Source organism: Diorhabda sublineata, chromosome 4 (genome assembly GCF_026230105.1).
Source record: "Diorhabda sublineata isolate icDioSubl1.1 chromosome 4, icDioSubl1.1, whole genome shotgun sequence".
NCBI classification, from domain to species: Eukaryota; Metazoa; Arthropoda; class Insecta; order Coleoptera; family Chrysomelidae; genus Diorhabda; species Diorhabda sublineata.
The window spans coordinates 36,027,527-36,047,482 of record NC_079477.1 but is presented as its reverse complement, the minus strand read 5'-3'; the positions used below and the strand labels follow the sequence as shown (position 1 = coordinate 36,047,482).

Here is a 19,956-nt window from a genome sequence, read left to right as displayed (position 1 = left end):
ATACAGAATGAAAAAAAAAGTGGAATGATTAAATTTTTTGATAAAGGATTTATTTCTGGTTATTATTCAAATAAAACACAAAAAAAGGATTTCCAGGACGAAAAACGAGAAAATTGAAGACATGGAAAATAGCGAATCAAGGCAAAGATCTGAACTACTAATACAGGGTGATACAGAATGAAAAAAAGAATGGGTTAGTTAAATTTTTTGATAAAGGATTTATTTCTTGTTATTATTCAAATAAAACACAAAAAAAGGATTTCCAGGATGAAAAACGAGAAAATTGAGGACTTGGAAAATAGCGAATCAAGGCAAAGATCTGAACTACTAATACAGGGTGATACAGAATGAAAAAAAGAATGGGTTAGTTAAATTTTTTGATAAAGGATTTATTTCTGGTTATTATTCAAATAAAACACAAAAAAAGGATTTCCAGGACGAAAAACGAGAAAATTGAGGACTTGGAAAATAGCGAAACAAGACAAAGATCTGAACTACTAATACAGGGTGATACAGAATGAAAAAAAGAATGGGTTAGTTAAATTTTTTGATAAAGGATTTATTTCTTGTTATTATTGAAATCAAACACAAAAAAAAGGATTTCCAGGACGAAAAACGATAAAATTAAGGATTTGAGACGAAAAGGAATGAAAAATAAACAGCAGACCAACAAAATATTGATAAAAAATTTAAAAAAAAATTAAATAACTCATTTTTGAGGACATATTTTCGTGTATCTAAAAGGATAATTTACACAAAAAAATATTACAAGATTACAATATACAGGGTGTATTTTTACTACGTCTATTTGATCATATATAAAAAATATATTGATTTATATAAATAAAATAAACGCGTTCTTTGAAATGTAACACCCTGTATAAATATTTTCCATATATATTTTCGTATTATAATCGTGCTCTTGCCAATATGTAATTTTATCCAATTATACAGGGTGGTTAACAAGATATTAGTATTTTTATATACTAATGGTTATATTAACACCCTGTATATGATTTACTGGTGATTCAATTCTTCTTAGAAATTCAATGATTTTTGATAATTATTGAATCAATTATCATCAAATATCTGTATACGGGGTGAGGTGAAAAGTTAATTTAAAATTTTCGTCTATTTTTTATTTTTTTCTAAATTATTTTTTGGTATGTTTTGAAGTATTTTCTTCTTAAATTCATCAGTTTTTGTTATTTAAATGGCAATTTCTTGGAAGAATTATAAAATAGCAGCGAATTTTTGATATTTTTCAATATTAATTTACTTTTTACCTCACCCTGTATATGCATGTTTGTGAATTATGTTACAATTAATTCAAAAATTATACGATATATATTGGAGAAAATGAATGAGGATTCATTCACTTTTTATCTATATACAGAGTGTATACAATTTTTCGTGTCGTTTGTTTTTTTCAAAATTATTTTCCTTTTTTGCTATCGACTTTTTCTAGAAAAATTATCATTTTTTTCCCTTTTATTCGTTCAGTTTTCGAGATTTCTTCGTATAAAAAATGTTATTTTAATAAAAAAGTTTTTTTTTCAAAATTTTCCGATTTCAAAATTCAAGGTGATCGACTAACGATAATTAAATCGATAATGAAATTACTTACTGTTTATAACAAAAATCCAATAGATGAAGAGGAAAACCATGTCATTCCATTAAATTCCATAAAAAAGTCTCATACATACGAGGGTGATTGAAATAATCATAAAAATTAAATAACGACGAATTTTCGGGACACGCTGTATATATATATTTTTCCAAATTTTTTCCAAAGATGCTTGATCTTAATGTAAATTAAATTAATTTTTTTTGTTATTTTCATACAGTTATTTACGTGAAAAAAAGTTCTATAATTTTTTTTCAAATTAATTCAAAAAAAAATATAAAAAAATGGGGAAAAAACAATTTTTTTCATAAAATTTGATAAAAAAACTAAAATAAACCTCATAAAAATCATTTATAATAGTCATAATTATATATACGGAGTCGAAAAAAAAAATGTACTTACCATTATTGGCCCATAATTGTGATGATTGGGGGGTAAGTTCCGGGGAACTGTTATAATATGGCATGGTACTTGTGGTATAAGCACCCGTTCCTCTCGAATACAAGGGGCTGGAATGAATTTTGATGATAAATTTTACGAAATTTCGACTTTTGAAGAATAATGTTAATTTAATTGAAATTTAGGACGTTCTGTATATAAAACACACCTAACATACATCCGAATAGTGTTAATAAACGATTTAACAACAATTTTGAGAAAAATTTACGGAAATCCAAAAAAATGATCATAAAAATCAAAATTAAGTTTGAATCAAATTTCTGTTAGTGTTAACTCACTATTTGGGACCTTCTGTACATAAAACACACCTGATATTTCTCCAAATTAATCGTTAATAGACAATTCAACAATTTTGAAAATAAAAATTTACGTAAAACCAAAATAAGGACCATAAAATTTGAGAGATAAGTTTGAATCAAGTTTCTATCAAGTTCTAACTCATTATTTGGAACAATCTGTATATTAAACACTACTAAGATTCATCCAAATTGAGTATCAATAGAAAATTTAACAATTTTGGAAATAAAAACTTACGTAAATCGACAAAAAGAATGTTAGAAATCAAAATAAAATTGGAATCAAATTTCGGTTGGTTTAACTAATTATTTGGGACATACTGTATATAAAACGCATATGATATTTCTTCAAATCAATTATTGATAGACAATTCAACAATTTTGGAAATAAAAATTTACGAAAATCGAAGAAAAGAATCATAAAAATCAAAATTAAGTTTGAATCACATTTCTGTTAGTTTTTACGCGACTTTAGGGACATTCTGTATAAAAAATATGTCTGATAACTATCTGAATTGATTGTTGAAAGACAATTTATTGATTTTGAAAATGAAAATCCACACAAATCGAAAAAAACATTATAGAAATCAAAATTAAGTTTGAATCACATTTCTGTTAATTTTTGCGCGTCTTTATTGCGCGTCTTTAGGGACATTCTGTATATAAAATATATTTGATAACTATCTGAATTGATTATTGAAAGACAATTTATTGATTTTGAAAATGAAAATTCACACAAATCGAAAAAAACATTATAGAAATCAAAATTAAGAATGAATCCAATTTCTGTTAGTTTTAACTTACTATTGGAGACATTCTGTATATAAAATTTTTTGATATTCATCTAAATGAATTATTAATAGAGCATTCAACAATTTTGGAACTAAAAATTTACGAACATCGAAAAAAAAACAAAGAAATCAAATTTAAGTTTAAATCCAGTTTCTGTTAGTTATTTAAGACATTCTGTATATAAAATATACCTTATACTCGTATTCATCCGAATTAATTATTAAGAGAGAATTTATCTATTTGGGAACAAAAAAATTTCAAAAATCGAAATAAGGATCAAAAAAATCAAATTTAAGTTTGAATCCAATTTCTGTGAGTTTTAAGTCACGTTTTGGGACATTCTGTATATGAAATATATGTTATATTCATCTGAATTAGTTATTAAAAGACAATTCATCTATTTGAGAACAAAAAATTTTCAAAAATCGAAATAAGGATCAAAGAAATCAAATTTAAGTTTGAATCACATTTCTGTTAGTTTTTACGCGACTTTAGGGACATTCTGTATATAACATATATCTGATAATCATCTGAATTGATTATTTAAACACAATTTATTGATTTTGGAAATGAAAAGTCCTAAAAATCGAAAAAACATTATAGAAATAATAGTTTGAAACCAATTTCTGTTATTTTAACTTACTATTGGAGACATTCTGTATATAAAATTTTTTGATATTCATCTAAATGAATTATTAATAGAGAATTCAACAATTTTAGAACTAAAAATTTACAAAAATCGAAATAAGAATAAAAAAAATAAAATTTAAGTTTGAATCCAATTTCTGTGAGTTTTAACTCACGTTTTGGGACATTCTGTATATGGAATATATGTTATATTCATCTGAATTAATTATTAAAAGACAATTCATCTATTTGGGAACAAAAAATTTTCAAAAATCGAAATAAGGATCAAATAAATCAAATTTAAGTTTGAATCACATTTCTGTTAGTTTTCACGCGACTTTAGGGACATTCTGTATATAACATATTACTGATAACCATCTGAATTGATTATTGAAAGACTATTCATTGATTTTGGAAATAGAAATTCACGAAAATCGAAAATACATTATAGAAATCATAATTTGAATCCAATTTCTGTTAGTTTTAACTTACTATTGGAGACAATCTGTATATAAAATTATTTTATATTTATCTAAATGAATTATTACCAGAGAATTCAACAATTTTTAGAACTAAAAATTTACGAAAATCGAAATAAGAATCATAGAAATAAAATTTAAGTTTAAATCCACTTTCTGTGAGTTTTAAAACTCACGTTTTGGGACATTCTGTATATGGAATATATGTTATATTTATCTGAATTAATTATTAAAAGACAATTCATGTATTTGGGAACAAAAAATTTTCAAAAATCGATATAAGGATAAAATAAATCAAATTTAAGTTTGAATCACATTTCTGTTAGTTTTTACGCGACTTTCGGGACATTCTGTATATAAAATATATCTGATAATCATCTGAATTGATTATTAAAAGACTATTTATTGATTTTGGAAATAGAAATTCACGAAAATCGAAAAATATTGTCATAGAAAACAAAATTAAGTTTAAATCAAATTTCTCTTAGTTTCCAGTCGACTATTTGGGACATCCTGTATATAAAACACTCCTGATACTCATCCAAATTGAGTATAATAGACAATCTAATAATTTCGGAGATGAAATTTTATGTAAATCGAAGAAAGTTATTATAGAAATCAAACTTAAGTTTGAATCAAATTTCTGTTAATTATTTGGGACATACTGTATATAAAAGAGCAGAAATCGATCATTCAGATAATTTTTAATGAGGAACCTGGAAAAATTTTTATGTTTTCTAGAATATTCAAGCAGATATTTGCTTTATACTGTTTAATACGTAAAAAAAAAATTAAAAAGAATATAGAGATTTAAGAAAATCAAAACCAAAAATTACCTTCGAATTAATTTTCAAAAAAAAAACAATTACATTCACTCGTTTCACCAAAATAAAAATCATCCACGTTCGTATCAAACGATAACGATTGCGAACTCAAAATTCTAATAGAACCAAAAAAAAAAAACAAAAAAAGAAGAAATAAAATTAAAAAAGTTAACTAACTTGTGCTGTTGCAAAAAATTCAAATCCATAGACAACGAGCTTGTTCGAGCTAAAACCCACACGCGCACACACCCACAACCTTCACACTCTTGGTACCGAGTTTGAATGACTGACGACCAGCGGCCAGTACGACTTCGTCACCAGGTACTACTCGGTTATGGGGAAGGGATTCTATTTCGAAAATTGTAATTTTTTTCAAAATTTCATTCCATTTGTGAAGGTAACTTTGAAAAAATTGTCAAAATTGTCAAAATATTGAATTAATTTTGAAAATGTATGGTATAGGCTCGAAAATATACAGGGTGTTATATTATACTAAATTATGGGGAGGGCGAATTTTTATAACGAAAATTTCGAATTTTTTATTAGTTTGATCAATTCGAGGTCCTAACTTTTGAAAATTGTCAAAATTCCCATGAAAATTGGATTTTTTGAAAAAATAACGTTCAATGTAGTTTATAAAACATACAGGGTGTTATATTATACTGAATTATGGGGAAGGGAATTTTTTATAACGAAAATTTCGAATTTTTTATAAGCTTGATCAAATCGAGGTCTTAGCATTTGAAAATTGTCGAAATTCCCATGAAAATTGGATTTTTTGAAAAAATAACGTTCAATGTAGTTTATAAAACATACAGGGTGTTATATTATACTGAATTATGGGGAAGGGAATTTTTTATAACGAAAATTTCGAATTTTTTATAAGCTTGATCACTTCGAGGTTCTAACTTTTGAAAATTGTCGAAATTCCCATGAAAATTGGATTTTTTGAAAAAATAACGTTCAATGTAGTTTATAAAACATACAGGGTGTTATATTATACTGAATTATGGGGAAGGGAATTTTTTATAACGAAAATTTCGAATTTTTTATAAGCTTGATCAAATCGAGGTCTTAGCATTTGAAAATTGTCGAAATTCCCATGAAAATTGGATTTTTTGAAAAAATAACGTTCAATGTAGTTTATAAAACATACAGGGTGTTATATTATACTGAATTATGGGGAAGGGAATTTTTTATAACGAAAATTTCGAATTTTTTATAAGCTTGATCAAATCGAGGTCTTAGCATTTGAAAATTGTCGAAATTCCCATGAAAATTGGATTTTTTGAAAAAATAACGTTCAATGTAGTTTATAAAACATACAGGGTGTTATATTATACTGAATTATGGGGAAGGGAATTTTTTATAACGAAAATTTCGAATTTTTTATAAGCTTGATCACTTCGAGGTTCTAACTTTTGAAAATTGTCGAAATTCCCATGAAAATTGGATTTTTTGAAAAAATAACGTTCAATGTAGTTTATAAAACATACAGGGTGTTATATTATACTGAATTATGAGGAAGGGAAACTTTTATAACGAAAATTTCGAATTTTTTATTAGTTTGATCAATTCGAGGTCCTAACTTTTGAAAATTGTCAAAATTCCCATGAAAATTGGATTTTTTGAAAAAATAACGTTCAATGTAGTTTATAAAACATACAGGGTGTTATATTATACTGAATTATGGGGAAGGGAATTTTTTATAACGAAAATTTCGAATTTTTTATAAGCTTGATCACTTCGAGGTTCTAACTTTTGAAAATTGTCAAAATTCCCACGAAAATTGGATTTTTTGAAAAAAATAACGTTCAATGTAGTTTATAAAACATACAGGGTGTTATATTATACTGAATTATGGGGAAGGGAATTTTTTATAACGAAAATTTCGAATTTTTTATAAGCTTGATCACTTCGAGGTTCTAACTTTTGAAAATTGTCGAAATTCCCATGAAAATTGGATTTTTTGAAAAAATAACGTTCAATGTAGTTTATAAAACATACAGGGTGTTATATTATACTGAATTATGAGGAAGGGAAACTTTTATAACGAGAATTTCGAATTTTTTATTAGTTTCATCAATTCGAGGTCCTAACTTTTGAAAATTGTCATAATTCCCACGAAAATTGGATTTTTTGAAAAAATAACGTTCCATGTAGTTTATAAAACATACTGGGTGTTATATTATACTAAATTATGGGGAGGAGAAATTTTTATAACGAAAATTTCGAATTTTTTATAAGCTTGATCAAATCGAGGTCTTAGCATTTGAAAATTGTCGAAATTCCCATGAAAATTGGATTTTTTGAAAAAATAACGTTCAATGTAGTTTATAAAACATACTGGGTGTTATATTATACTAAATTATGGGGAGGAGAAATTTTTATAACGAAAATTTCGAATTTTTTATAAGCTTGATCAAATCGAGGTCTTAGCATTTGAAAATTGTCGAAATTCCCATGAAAATTGGATTTTTTGAAAAAATAACGTTCCATGTAGTTTATAAAACATACTGGGTGTTATATTATACTAAATTATGGGGAGGAGAAATTTTTATAACGAAAATTTCGAATTTTTTATAAGCTTGATCAAATCGAGGTCTTAGCATTTGAAAATTGTCGAAATTCCCATGAAAATTGGATTTTTTGAAAAAATAACGTTCCATGTAGTTTATAAAACATACTGGGTGTTATATTATACTAAATTATGGGGAGGAGAAATTTTTATAACGAAAATTTCGAATTTTTTATAAGCTTGATCAAATCGAGGTCTTAGCATTTGAAAATTGTCGAAATTCCCATGAAAATTGGATTTTTTGAAAAAATAACGTTCCATGTAGTTTATAAAACATACTGGGTGTTATATTATACTAAATTATGGGGAGGAGAAATTTTTATAACGAAAATTTCGAATTTTTTATAAGCTTGATCAAATCGAGGTCTTAGCATTTGAAAATTGTCGAAATTCCCATGAAAATTGGATTTTTTGAAAAAATAACGTTCCATGTAGTTTATAAAACATACAGGGTGTTATATTATACTGAATTATGGGGAAGGGAATTTTTTATAACGAAAATTTCGAATTTTTTATAAGCTTGATCAAATCGAGGTCTTAGCATTTGAAAATTGTCGAAATTCCCATGAAAATTGGATTTTTTGAAAAAATAACGTTCAATGTAGTTTATAAAACATACAGGGTGTTATATTATACTGAATTATGGGGAAGGGAATTTTTTATAACGAAAATTTCGAATTTTTTATAAGCTTGATCACTTCGAGGTTCTAACTTTTGAAAATTGTCGAAATTCCCATGAAAATTGGATTTTTTGAAAAAATAACGTTCAATGTAGTTTATAAAACATACTGGGTGTTATATTATACTAAATTATGGGGAGGAGAAATTTTTATAACGAAAATTTCGAATTTTTTATAAGCTTGATCAAATCGAGGTCTTAGCATTTGAAAATTGTCGAAATTCCCATGAAAATTGGATTTTTTGAAAAAATAACGTTCCATGTAGTTTATAAAACATACTGGGTGTTATATTATACTAAATTATGGGGAGGAGAAATTTTTATAACGAAAATTTCGAATTTTTTATAAGCTTGATCAAATCGAGGTCTTAGCATTTGAAAATTGTCGAAATTCCCATGAAAATTGGATTTTTTGAAAAAATAACGTTCCATGTAGTTTATAAAACATACTGGGTGTTATATTATACTAAATTATGGGGAGGAGAAATTTTTATAACGAAAATTTCGAATTTTTTATAAGCTTGATCAAATCGAGGTCTTAGCATTTGAAAATTGTCGAAATTCCCATGAAAATTGGATTTTTTGAAAAAATAACGTTCAATGTAGTTTATAAAACATACAGGGTGTTATATTATACTGAATTATGGGGAAGGGAATTTTTTATAACGAAAATTTCGAATTTTTTATAAGCTTGATCACTTCGAGGTTCTAACTTTTGAAAATTGTCGAAATTCCCATGAAAACTGGATTTTTTGAAAAAATAACGTTCCATGTAGTGTATAAAACATACAGGGTGTTATATTAAACTAAATTATGGGGAGGGCGAATTTTTATAACGAAAATTTCGAATTTTTTATTAGTTTGATCAATTCGAGGTCCTAACTTTTGAAAATTGTCAATATTCCCACGAAAATTGTCAATTGTCTAACGGAAATGACATTTATAAAAAAATTGTTTAAATAGTAGTCATAAAACACTATATTTTGTTAAAAAATCACTAATATAACAACACCCTGTACAGTACTACAAAGTTTTCAAAAAAAAATTATGCGCGCTCTTTCCTGACAAATGTCATCGTCCTTTCAGTCTGAAACATTGAACTGGAAAAGTTCGTTTTATTTTGTAATACATCGTGGGTTAGGTGCCGAGGTTTTCCGAACGATATGTCATTACACCCTATTATAGTATATTGTTATTAAATCCAAATCGTTCCGAAGAACCTTCCAGTGCGGAAAATCACGGAAAAACTCATTTCCTCGGCACCTAACCCACCTTGGATAACCTAAAAAACTGAACATCTCCAGTTAAATACTTTAGATTGTTGGAACTAAAACATTCGTCATGGAAAGAGCGCGTATAATTTTTTTGGAACGTTTAAAACACGTATACACTAGCCGACAGTGTATATGGTGTTTTTTAGATAAAATCGAGTGTTTTATGACTAGTATTGAAACATTTATAATATTTGTTTATGAATTTTCGTTTTCTTTCGAATGTTAAGGTTGGTTAGGTTTATTTTTTATTTACTTTTTGTGTTACAAATATTATAAGCAAATTTTTTTATTTAAATACACTGACCTAAGCGACGTAAAATACGTAAATAAACAACCGTGACGTATGTTATATAATTAAATAAATAAAATGTATACGGTATGTCGCGAAAAAGTGAATATTACTTTCTAAGATTATTATTAGATGGCGTCTTTGTGATATGGTATGTCAAAATTTCCCTAAAATCGATTATATCGTCAGGAAAATATGAAAAAAATGAATTTAATCCTCAATTGAATAAACCAAGGAAAAGTTACGTAAATATAATACTTGAAGTACAATAAGATGTCGTAAACTTTTGGAAATAGTCCAAAGAAACAGTCAAAAATTATTTTTTTGGCCATTAAGGTCGTTTTCGTATACCAAAAGTGTCAAAAAGGTTTGGAAACATTGTTATAAGACCAAAGAGATATCCAGAACTATTTTCTTGACCATTAAGGTGGTAACCATGTCCTTTTTGGATACCAAATGTTTGGAAATAGTGTCCAAAGTCACAAGAGTCATCAAACACTATTTTCTTGACCATTAAGGTCGTTTTTGTATACCAAAGGTGTCAAAAAGGTTTGGAAACATTATCATAAGTCGAAAGAGATATCCAGAACTATTTTCTTGACCATTAAGGTCGTAACCATGTCCTTTTTGGATACCAAATGTTTGGAAATAGTGTCCAAAGTCACAAGAGTCATAAAACACTATTTTTTTTGGCCATTAAGGTCGTTTTCGTATACCAAAAGTGTCAAAAAGGTTTGGAAACATTGTCATAAGTCCAAAGAGATATCCAGAACTATTTTCTTGACCATTAAGGTCGTAACCATGTCCTTTTTGGATACCAAATGTTTGGAAATAGTGTCCAAAGTCACAAGAGTCATCAATCACTATTTTCTTGATTATTAAGGTCGTTTTTGGATAAGAAAGGTGTCAAAAAGGTTTGGAAATAGTGTACCAAGTCCGAACAGTTAATAAAACACTATTTTCTTGACCATTAAGGTCGTTTTTGGATACCAAAGGTGTCAAATAGGTTTAGAAATAGTGTCATAAGTCCAAAGAGACAGCTAGATAAGTGTAAAAACCTTTGGAAACAGTGTCCAAAGTCCAAAGAGTCATGAAAGACTATTTTCTTGATCTCTAAGATCGTTTTTGAATACCAAAGGTGTCAAAAAAGTTTGGAAACAGCGTCATAAGTCCAAAGAGATATCCAGAACTATTTTCTTGGCCATTAAGGTCGTAGCCATGTCTTTTTTGGATACCAAAGGTGTCAAAAAGGTTTGGAAACAATGTCATAAGTCCAAAGAGACATTTAAAATGTTAAAAATCTAAAGAAAAAGAACAAATACCAAAAGTAAACGTAGTTGGACATACAAATATAGACTTTTCTCTATACCAAACGAATAATATTAAAAACTAGTTAGAGGAAACCATTAAATAGATAAGAATTAACGAAAAGATTTGGTTTTATCTCTATCTTCATTTAAAATTGAAGTGAACACCTCTTTTCGATAATTTAGACGTTATCCACCTTTTAAGTGAAATGCTTAGTTAATTATTTCTCAATTTAGGACATTATTTTTACAATAATACCATAGATAATGAAACAAATAATTATTTATCATAAAATTCAGTCAATAGACTACAATATGTACGATAAATGACACTGAACGGCCAGTAATTAGTCCAGACCTTTAACCCTTTGAATATCCACCAGATTATATCGGTAAGACACAAAAAAAACCGAATAAGGCTATTAAAGAAGAAACATGACTAGTAATATGGGCTTATGGTGGCTATACAAGTAGTTTCACCCTATATTATTCACTATCTAGATGATTAGAAGCATTTTCCGTGAAACCTGAGCATTTTTGCCAACAAAACTCGTACCGATTGATTATCTATTGAAAGAAGTAGTTGAGGACGGTTTTAATCGTCGAACAGAGCCGAGCTTAGAGCCGAGCTAAGAGACAAACTAACAGCAAAACGCTACGAACATTTCCTTGATCTCCTTAGTGAAATTACACAAAACGATATGTCAAATCTCGTAAAACTGAGCATTGTTTGAATCGAGACTCGATCCGATTGGTAAACTACAGAATGAGGTAGTTAAAGACGAAATTATTGCTCAAAAAGAGCCGAGCATGGAGTCAAACATCGCTACGAACATTTCCTTGATCTCCTTAGTGAAATTACACAAAACGATATGTCAAATCTCGTAAAACTGAGCATTGTTTGAATCGAGACTCGATCCGATTGGTAAACTACAGAATGAGGTAGTTAAAGACGAAATTATTGCTCAAAAAGAGCCAAGCATGGAGTCAAACATCGCTACGAACATTTCCTTGATCTCCTTAGTGAAATTACACAAAACGATATGTCAAATCTCGTAAAACTGAGCATTGTTTGAATCGAGACTCGATCCGATTGGTAAACTACAGAATGAGGTAGTTAAAGACGAAATTATTGCTCAAAAAGAGCCGAGCATGGAGTCAAACATCGCTACGAACATTTCCTTGATCTCCTTAGTGAAATTACACAAAACGATATGTCAAATCTCGTAAAACTGAGCATTATTTGAATCGAGACTCGATCCGATTGGTAAACTACAGAATGAGGTAGTTAAAGACGAAATTATTGCTCAAAAAGAGCCAAGCATGGAGTCAAACATCGCTACGAACATTTCCTTGATCTCCTTAGTGAAATTACACAAAACGATATGTCAAATCTCGTAAAACTGAGCATTGTTTGAATCGAGACTCGATCCGATTGGTAAACTACAGAATGAGGTAGTTAAAGACGAAATTATTGCTCAAAAAGAGCCGAGCATGGAGTCAAACATCGCTACGAACATTTCCTTGATCTCCTTAGTGAAATTACACAAAACGATATGTCAAATCTCGTAAAACTGAGCATTATTTGAATCGAGACTCGATCCGATTGGTAAACTACAGAATGAGGTAGTTAAAGACGAAATTATTGCTCAAAAAGAGCCAAGCATGGAGTCAAACATCGCTACGAACATTTCCTTGATCTCCTTAGTGAAATTACACAAAACGATATGTCAAATCTCGTAAAACTGAGCATTGTTTGAATCGAGACTCGATCCGATTGGTAAACTACAGAATGAGGTAGTTAAAGACGAAATTATTGCTCAAAAAGAGCCAAGCATGGAGTCAAACATCGCTACGAACATTTCCTTGATCTCCTTAGTGAAATTACACAAAACGATATGTCAAATCTCGTAAAACTGAGCATTGTTTGAATCGAGACTCGTTCCGATTGGTAAACTACAGAATGAGGTAGTTAAAGACGAAATTATTGCTCAAAAAGAGCCGAGCATGGAGTCAAACATCGCTACGAACATTTCCTTGATCTCCTTAGTGAAATTACACAAAACGATATGTCAAATCTCGTAAAACTGAGCATTGTTTGAATCGAGACTCGTTCCGATTGGTAAACTACAGAATGAGGTAGTTAAAGACGAAATTATTGCTCAAAAAGAGCCGAGCATGGAGTCAAACATCGCTACGAACATTTCCTTGATCTCCTTAGTGAAATTACACAAAACGATATGTCAAATCTCGTAAAACTGAGCATTGTTTGAATCGAGACTCGTTCCGATTGGTTAACTACAGAATGAGGTAGTTAAAGACGAAATTATTGCTCAAAAAGAGCCGAGCATGGAGTCAAACATCGCTACGAACATTTCCTTGATCTCCTTAGTGAAATTACACAAAACGATATGTCAAATCTCGTAAAACTGAGCATTGTTTGAATCGAGACTCGTTCCGATTGGTAAACTACAGAATGAGGTAGTTAAAGACGAAATTATTGCTCAAAAAGAGCCGAGCATGGAGTCAAACATCGCTACGAACATTTCCTTGATCTCCTTAGTGAAATTACACAAAACGATATGTCAAATCTCGTAAAACTGAGCATTGTTTGAATCGAGACTCGTTCCGATTGGTAAACTACAGAATGAGGTAGTTAAAGACGAAATTATGGCTCGAAAAGAGCCGAGCCTAGAGCCGAACATCCCAAGGAACGAAATATGGTTTTTTGAGGTTAGAATAGACGCGGAAACAGATTTAGAGATAGAAAAAAGAAAAAATCGTAGTAAGATATCAATTTATGAATATTACAAGTATTTTTTTTTTCAAAATAACGATCGAACTAATTCGTAAATAATGTCGAACTAATTTAAACTGTTGGAAGGAGAAAATTAACATCATTAAATTTTAATGAAACGTGTTAAATCATTTTTTTTTTTCGAAGCTAATGTAAAATTAATAATGGAGATTCTAAATGGGCTTCTAATATTTAAACGCGCCGTCTTAAATGGTACGAATTTTCGAAAAAAAGTAATAAATTTCAATTATGTATGTAGAGTTGAGCAGTTTATACGAAAGTACATGTTACTTTTCATAAACAATTTATTTTTAAAGACTGCTACACATTGTTTCGTTTCCTTGTTTGACATTATTTCACGTAAAATACCTAATTAGGGTTAAGTAATATGGAATCGAGTCATTCTTTAACGGAAATTGTAATAAACAATCATCCTGTATCAGGTAGATCACCTATTTGACTATTTAGATCGATATAAACTCGTATTTGTTGGAAAATGATGTTTTTTCGTGTCGTTTTGACAGTAAAGTGTCAATGGAAACTTTCCAATACAACAAAAACCAAAAAAATCAAGCCCCTGGAGTATGTACTCTCCTTTTTGACACGTTTTATGGAAAAAACGAGTAAAATTCTTCAAAGAAACCGAGCTTTTTATTAAAAACGTTCCAGGAGAATTGAAGTCGAAAAAAATACGAATTTGGAGGAAAATATTCATTATTTACCAAAGAAACCAAGCCCCACGAGTATGTACTCTCCTTTTTGACACGTTTTATGGAAAAAACGAGTAAAATTCTTCAAAGAAACCGAGCATTTCATTAAAAACGTTCCAGGAGAATTGAAGTCGAAAAAAATACGAATTTGGAGGAAAATATTCATTATTTACCAAAGAAACCAAGCCCCACGAGTATGTACTCTCCTTTTTGACACGTTTTATGGAAAAAACGAGTAAAATTCTTCAAAGAAACCGAGCTTTTTATTAAAAACGTTCCAGGAGAATTGAAGTCGAAAAAAATACGAATTTGGAGGAAAATATTCATTATTTACCAAAGAAACCAAGCCCCACGAGTATGTACTCTCCTTTTTGACACGTTTTATGGAAAAAACGAGTAAAATTCTTCAAAGAAACCGAGCATTTCATTAAAAACGTTCCAGGAGAATTGAAGTCGAAAAAAATACGAATTTGGAGGAAAATATTCATTATTTACCAAAGAAACCAAGCCCCACGAGTATGTACTCTCCTTTTTGACACGTTTTATGGAAAAAACGAGTAAAATTCTTCAAAGAAACCGAGCTTTTTATTAAAAACGTTCCAGGAGAATTGAAGTCGAAAAAAATACGAATTTGGAGGAAAATATTCATTATTTACCAAAGAAACCAAGCCCCACGAGTATGTACTCTCCTTTTTGACACGTTTTATGGAAAAAACGAGTAAAATTCTTCAAAGAAACCGAGCATTTCATTAAAAACGTTCCAGGAGAATTGAAGTCGAAAAAAATACGAATTTGGAGGAAAATATTCATTATTTACCAAAGAAACGAAGCCCCACGAGTATGTACTCTCCTTTTTGACACGTTTTATGGAAAAAACGAGTAAAATTCTTCAAAGAAACCGAGCATTTCATTAAAAACGCTCCAGGAGAATTGAAGTCGAAAAAAATACGAATTTGGAGGAAAATATTCACTATTTACCAAAGAAACCAAGCCCCACGAGTATGTACTCTTCTTTTTGACTAATTATAGCAAAAAAATGATCGAAATCTACAGTATAATGATCTTCACGTCAAAACGGAGCGATATATACAAAGTGACCTAAATAAAACATCTCGGGACACGTTTCGACGTCACACACCTGTCACAAATCTGTCATTCATCAATCCCCCACTATCTCAACCAATTATTTTCCATATAAAAATACGTTCGAGTTATAAATGACGAGTGCCACTTATAAAATTACTTCGAGGTCTACCGAATCCTTTTCGACACATCCCTGTATATTTATAAAACGCTTATAAGGATATTTTATGATACCTAGATCAGAATTTGCTAGCACGACAATATTTTCGAATGATAAACGATCATTAGTAATTATCTTTGGTGTCGATTTTGTTTTTGTTAGTATCACGTTTCGTACAAGGCATTGTATCGAGAAAAAAATTATTCTAAAACAATTTTTATTTATGGAACATCGTTGTTTGTTTGTTGTTTGTTTATTTATTTTTTTTTTTGTGCGAACGATGCTACTCATGATTCAGACTTACAAATCATCGATTATTGATATCGGGATATAATTTCTGGTAAATGCTACTTGTCATTTATGTTGGAGTGGACGAATGATTCATTTGTTAACGTGCTGACGGATGGAATCGAAAATATAGAAAGAAAAATTTGGAAGTGAACGTGGGGAAAGGAAAAGAACAATGAAGAAATCGTGTAGAATAGGAGACGATGAAAACGATGAAAAAACTGTTACACCCTGTATAATATTGGAATAGATATGAAAGAAGGCTTGGAAGACGCCAAAAGACATAGAAAAATGTGATAAAGAAGAAGAAATTTTAATAAAAAGATGCAGAAATTGATAGGAATAGAGAGAACGAATAAAAATCAACATAACTCCAAAAAAAACGTTACCCCCTGTATAATATTGGAATATATATGAAAGAAGACGTGGAAGACGTCAAAAGACATAGAAAAATGTAATAAAGAAGAAGAAATTTTAATAAAAAGATGCAGAAATTGATAGGAATAGAGAGAACGAATAAAAATCAATATAACTCCAAAAAAAACGTTACCCCCTGTATAATATTGGAATATATATGAAAGAAGACGTGGAAGACGTCAAAAGACATAGAAAAATGTAATAAAGAAGAAGAAATTTTAATAAAAAGATGCAGAAATTGATAGGAATAGAGAGAACGAATAAAAATCAATATAACTCCAAAAAAAACGTTACCCCCTGTATAATATTGGAATATATATGAAAGAAGACGTGGAAGACGTCAAAAGACATAGAAAAATGTAATAAAGAAGAAGAAATTTTAATAAAAAGATGCAGAAATTGATAGGAATAGAGAGAACGAATAAAAATCAACATAACTCCAAAAAAAACGTTACCCCCTGTATAATATTGGAATATATATGAAAGAAGACGTGGAAGACGTCAAAAGACATAGAAAAATGTGATAAAGAAGAAGAAATTTTAATAAAAAGATGCAGAAATTGATAGGAATAGAGAGAACGAATAAAAATCAACATAACTCCAAAAAAAACGTTACTCCCTGTATAATATTGGAATATATATGAAAGAAGACGTGGAAGACGTCAAAAGACATAGAAAAATGTAATAAAGAAGAAGAAATTTTAATAAAAAGATGCAGAAATTGATAGGAATAGAGAGAACGGATAAAAATCTACATAACTCCAAAAAAAACGTTACACCCTGTATAATATTGGAATATATATGAAAGAAGACGTGGAAGACGTCAAAAGACATAGAAAAATGTAATAAAGAAGAAGAAATTTTAATAAAAAGATGCAGAAATTGATAGGAATAGAGAGAACGAATAAAAATCAATATAACTCCAAAAAAAACGTTACCCCCTGTATAATATTGGAATATATATGAAAGAAGACGTGGAAGACGTCAAAAGACATAGAAAAATGTAATAAAGAAGAAGAAATTTTAATAAAAAGATGCAGAAATTGATAGGAATAGAGAGAACGAATAAAAATCAACATAACTCCAAAAAAAACGTTACCCCCTGTATAATATTGGAATATATATGAAAGAAGACGTGGAAGACGTCAAAAGACATAGAAAAATGTGATAAAGAAGAAGAAATTTTAATAAAAAGATGCAGAAATTGATAGGAATAGAGAGAACGAATAAAAATCAACATAACTCCAAAAAAAACGTTACTCCCTGTATAATATTGGAATATATATGAAAGAAGACGTGGAAGACGTCAAAAGACATAGAAAAATGTAATAAAGAAGAAGAAATTTTAATAAAAAGATGCAGAAATTGATAGGAATAGAGAGAACGGATAAAAATCTACATAACTCCAAAAAAAACGTTACACCCTGTATAATATTGGAATATATATGAAAGAAGACGTGGAAGACGTCAAAAGACATAGAAAAATGTAATAAAGAAGAAGAAATTTTAATAAAAAGATGCAGAAATTGATAGGAATAGAGAGAACGAATAAAAATCAATATAACTCCAAAAAAAACGTTACCCCCTGTATAATATTGGAATATATATGAAAGAAGACGTGGAAGACGTCAAAAGACATAGAAAAATGTAATAAAGAAGAAGAAATTTTAATAAAAAGATGCAGAAATTGATAGGAATAGAGAGAACGAATAAAAATCAACATAACTCCAAAAAAAACGTTACCCCCTGTATAATATTGGAATATATATGAAAGAAGACGTGGAAGACGTCAAAAGACATAGAAAAATGTGATAAAGAAGAAGAAATTTTAATAAAAAGATGCAGAAATTGATAGGAATAGAGAGAACGAATAAAAATCAACATAACTCCAAAAAAAACGTTACTCCCTGTATAATATTGGAATATATATGAAAGAAGACGTGGAAGACGTCAAAAGACATAGAAAAATGTAATAAAGAAGAAGAAATTTTAATAAAAAGATGCAGAAATTGATAGGAATAGAGAGAACGGATAAAAATCTACATAACTCCAAAAAAAACGTTACACCCTGTATAATATTGGAATATATATGAAAGAAGACGTGGAAGACGTCAAAAGACATAGAAAAATGTAATAAAGAAGAAGAAATTTTAATAAAAAGATGCAGAAATTGATAGGAATAGAGAGAACGGATAAAAATCTACATAACTCCAAAAAAAACGTTACCCCCTGTATAATATTGGAATATATATGAAAGAAGACGTGGAAGACGTCAAAAGACATAGAAAAATGTGATAAAGAAGAAGAAATTTTAATAAAAAGATGCAGAAATTGATAGGAATAGAGAGAACGAATAAAAATCAACATAACTCCAAAAAAAACGTTACTCCCTGTATAATATTGGAATATATATGAAAGAAGACGTGGAAGACGTCAAAAGACATAGAAAAATGTAATAAAGAAGAAGAAATTTTAATAAAAAGATGCAGAAATTGATAGGAATAGAGAGAAGGGATAAAAATCTACATAACTCCAAAAAAAACGTTACCCCCTGTATAATATTGGAATATATATGAAAGAAGACGTGGAAGACGTCAAAAGACATAGAAAAATGTGATAAAGAAGAAGAAATTTTAATAAAAAGATGCAGAAATTGATAGGAATAGAGAGAACGAATAAAAATCAACATAACTCCAAAAAAAACGTTACTCCCTGTATAATATTGGAATATATATGAAAGAAGACGTGGAAGACGCCAAAAGACATAGAAAAATGTGATAAGGAAAAAGAAATTGTGATAAAAATGGGCAGATATTGGTAGGAATAGAGAGAAAGGAAAAAAACGATATAAGTACGAAAAAACCGTCACCCCTCGTATAATCTACCACCCAGATATTTTTTCACAAATACTTAGGAATATACAAAGGACCTAATACGATAAGTAGTTTAAAAAAACGACAAGTAGAACAAAAAAAGCAAATTCAAAAAAGAAATAATGAAATTTCATAGAAGAAATTATAAAAACGAAACCGACGAAAATAACGAAACCAAATAAACCCAAGGGCAACTGAAAGGTCATAAAAGGGACAAAAATGTCATAAAAGTGACTAATAGAGCCGAAAGCAACTCAATTAAATGCTAAAACATCTCAAACATGATTTAGAGTTTCTTAACGAACGACAGCGTAATTTTTTGAAAAAAAAAGGGGGATAACCATCGTGAATATTATAAATAAAACCAAAACCAATCACATATTGGGAAAATTCCGTG

General features: G+C 29.1%; 1 protein-coding gene across 3 annotated transcripts in view; it reads right to left on the bottom strand.

Annotated features, from left to right (window-relative positions):
* Positions 1 to 19,956, bottom strand: part of LOC130443150 (transcription factor GATA-4-like) — an 83,956-nt gene that overhangs the window by 17,682 nt on the left and 46,318 nt on the right. For all 3 annotated transcript variants that reach the window (XM_056777647.1, XM_056777648.1, XM_056777649.1), the window contains exon 4: positions 2,030 to 2,136. In XM_056777647.1, coding sequence (XP_056633625.1) covers positions 2,030 to 2,136 — 107 coding nt within the window. The remainder of the gene's footprint in view (positions 1 to 2,029; positions 2,137 to 19,956) is intronic.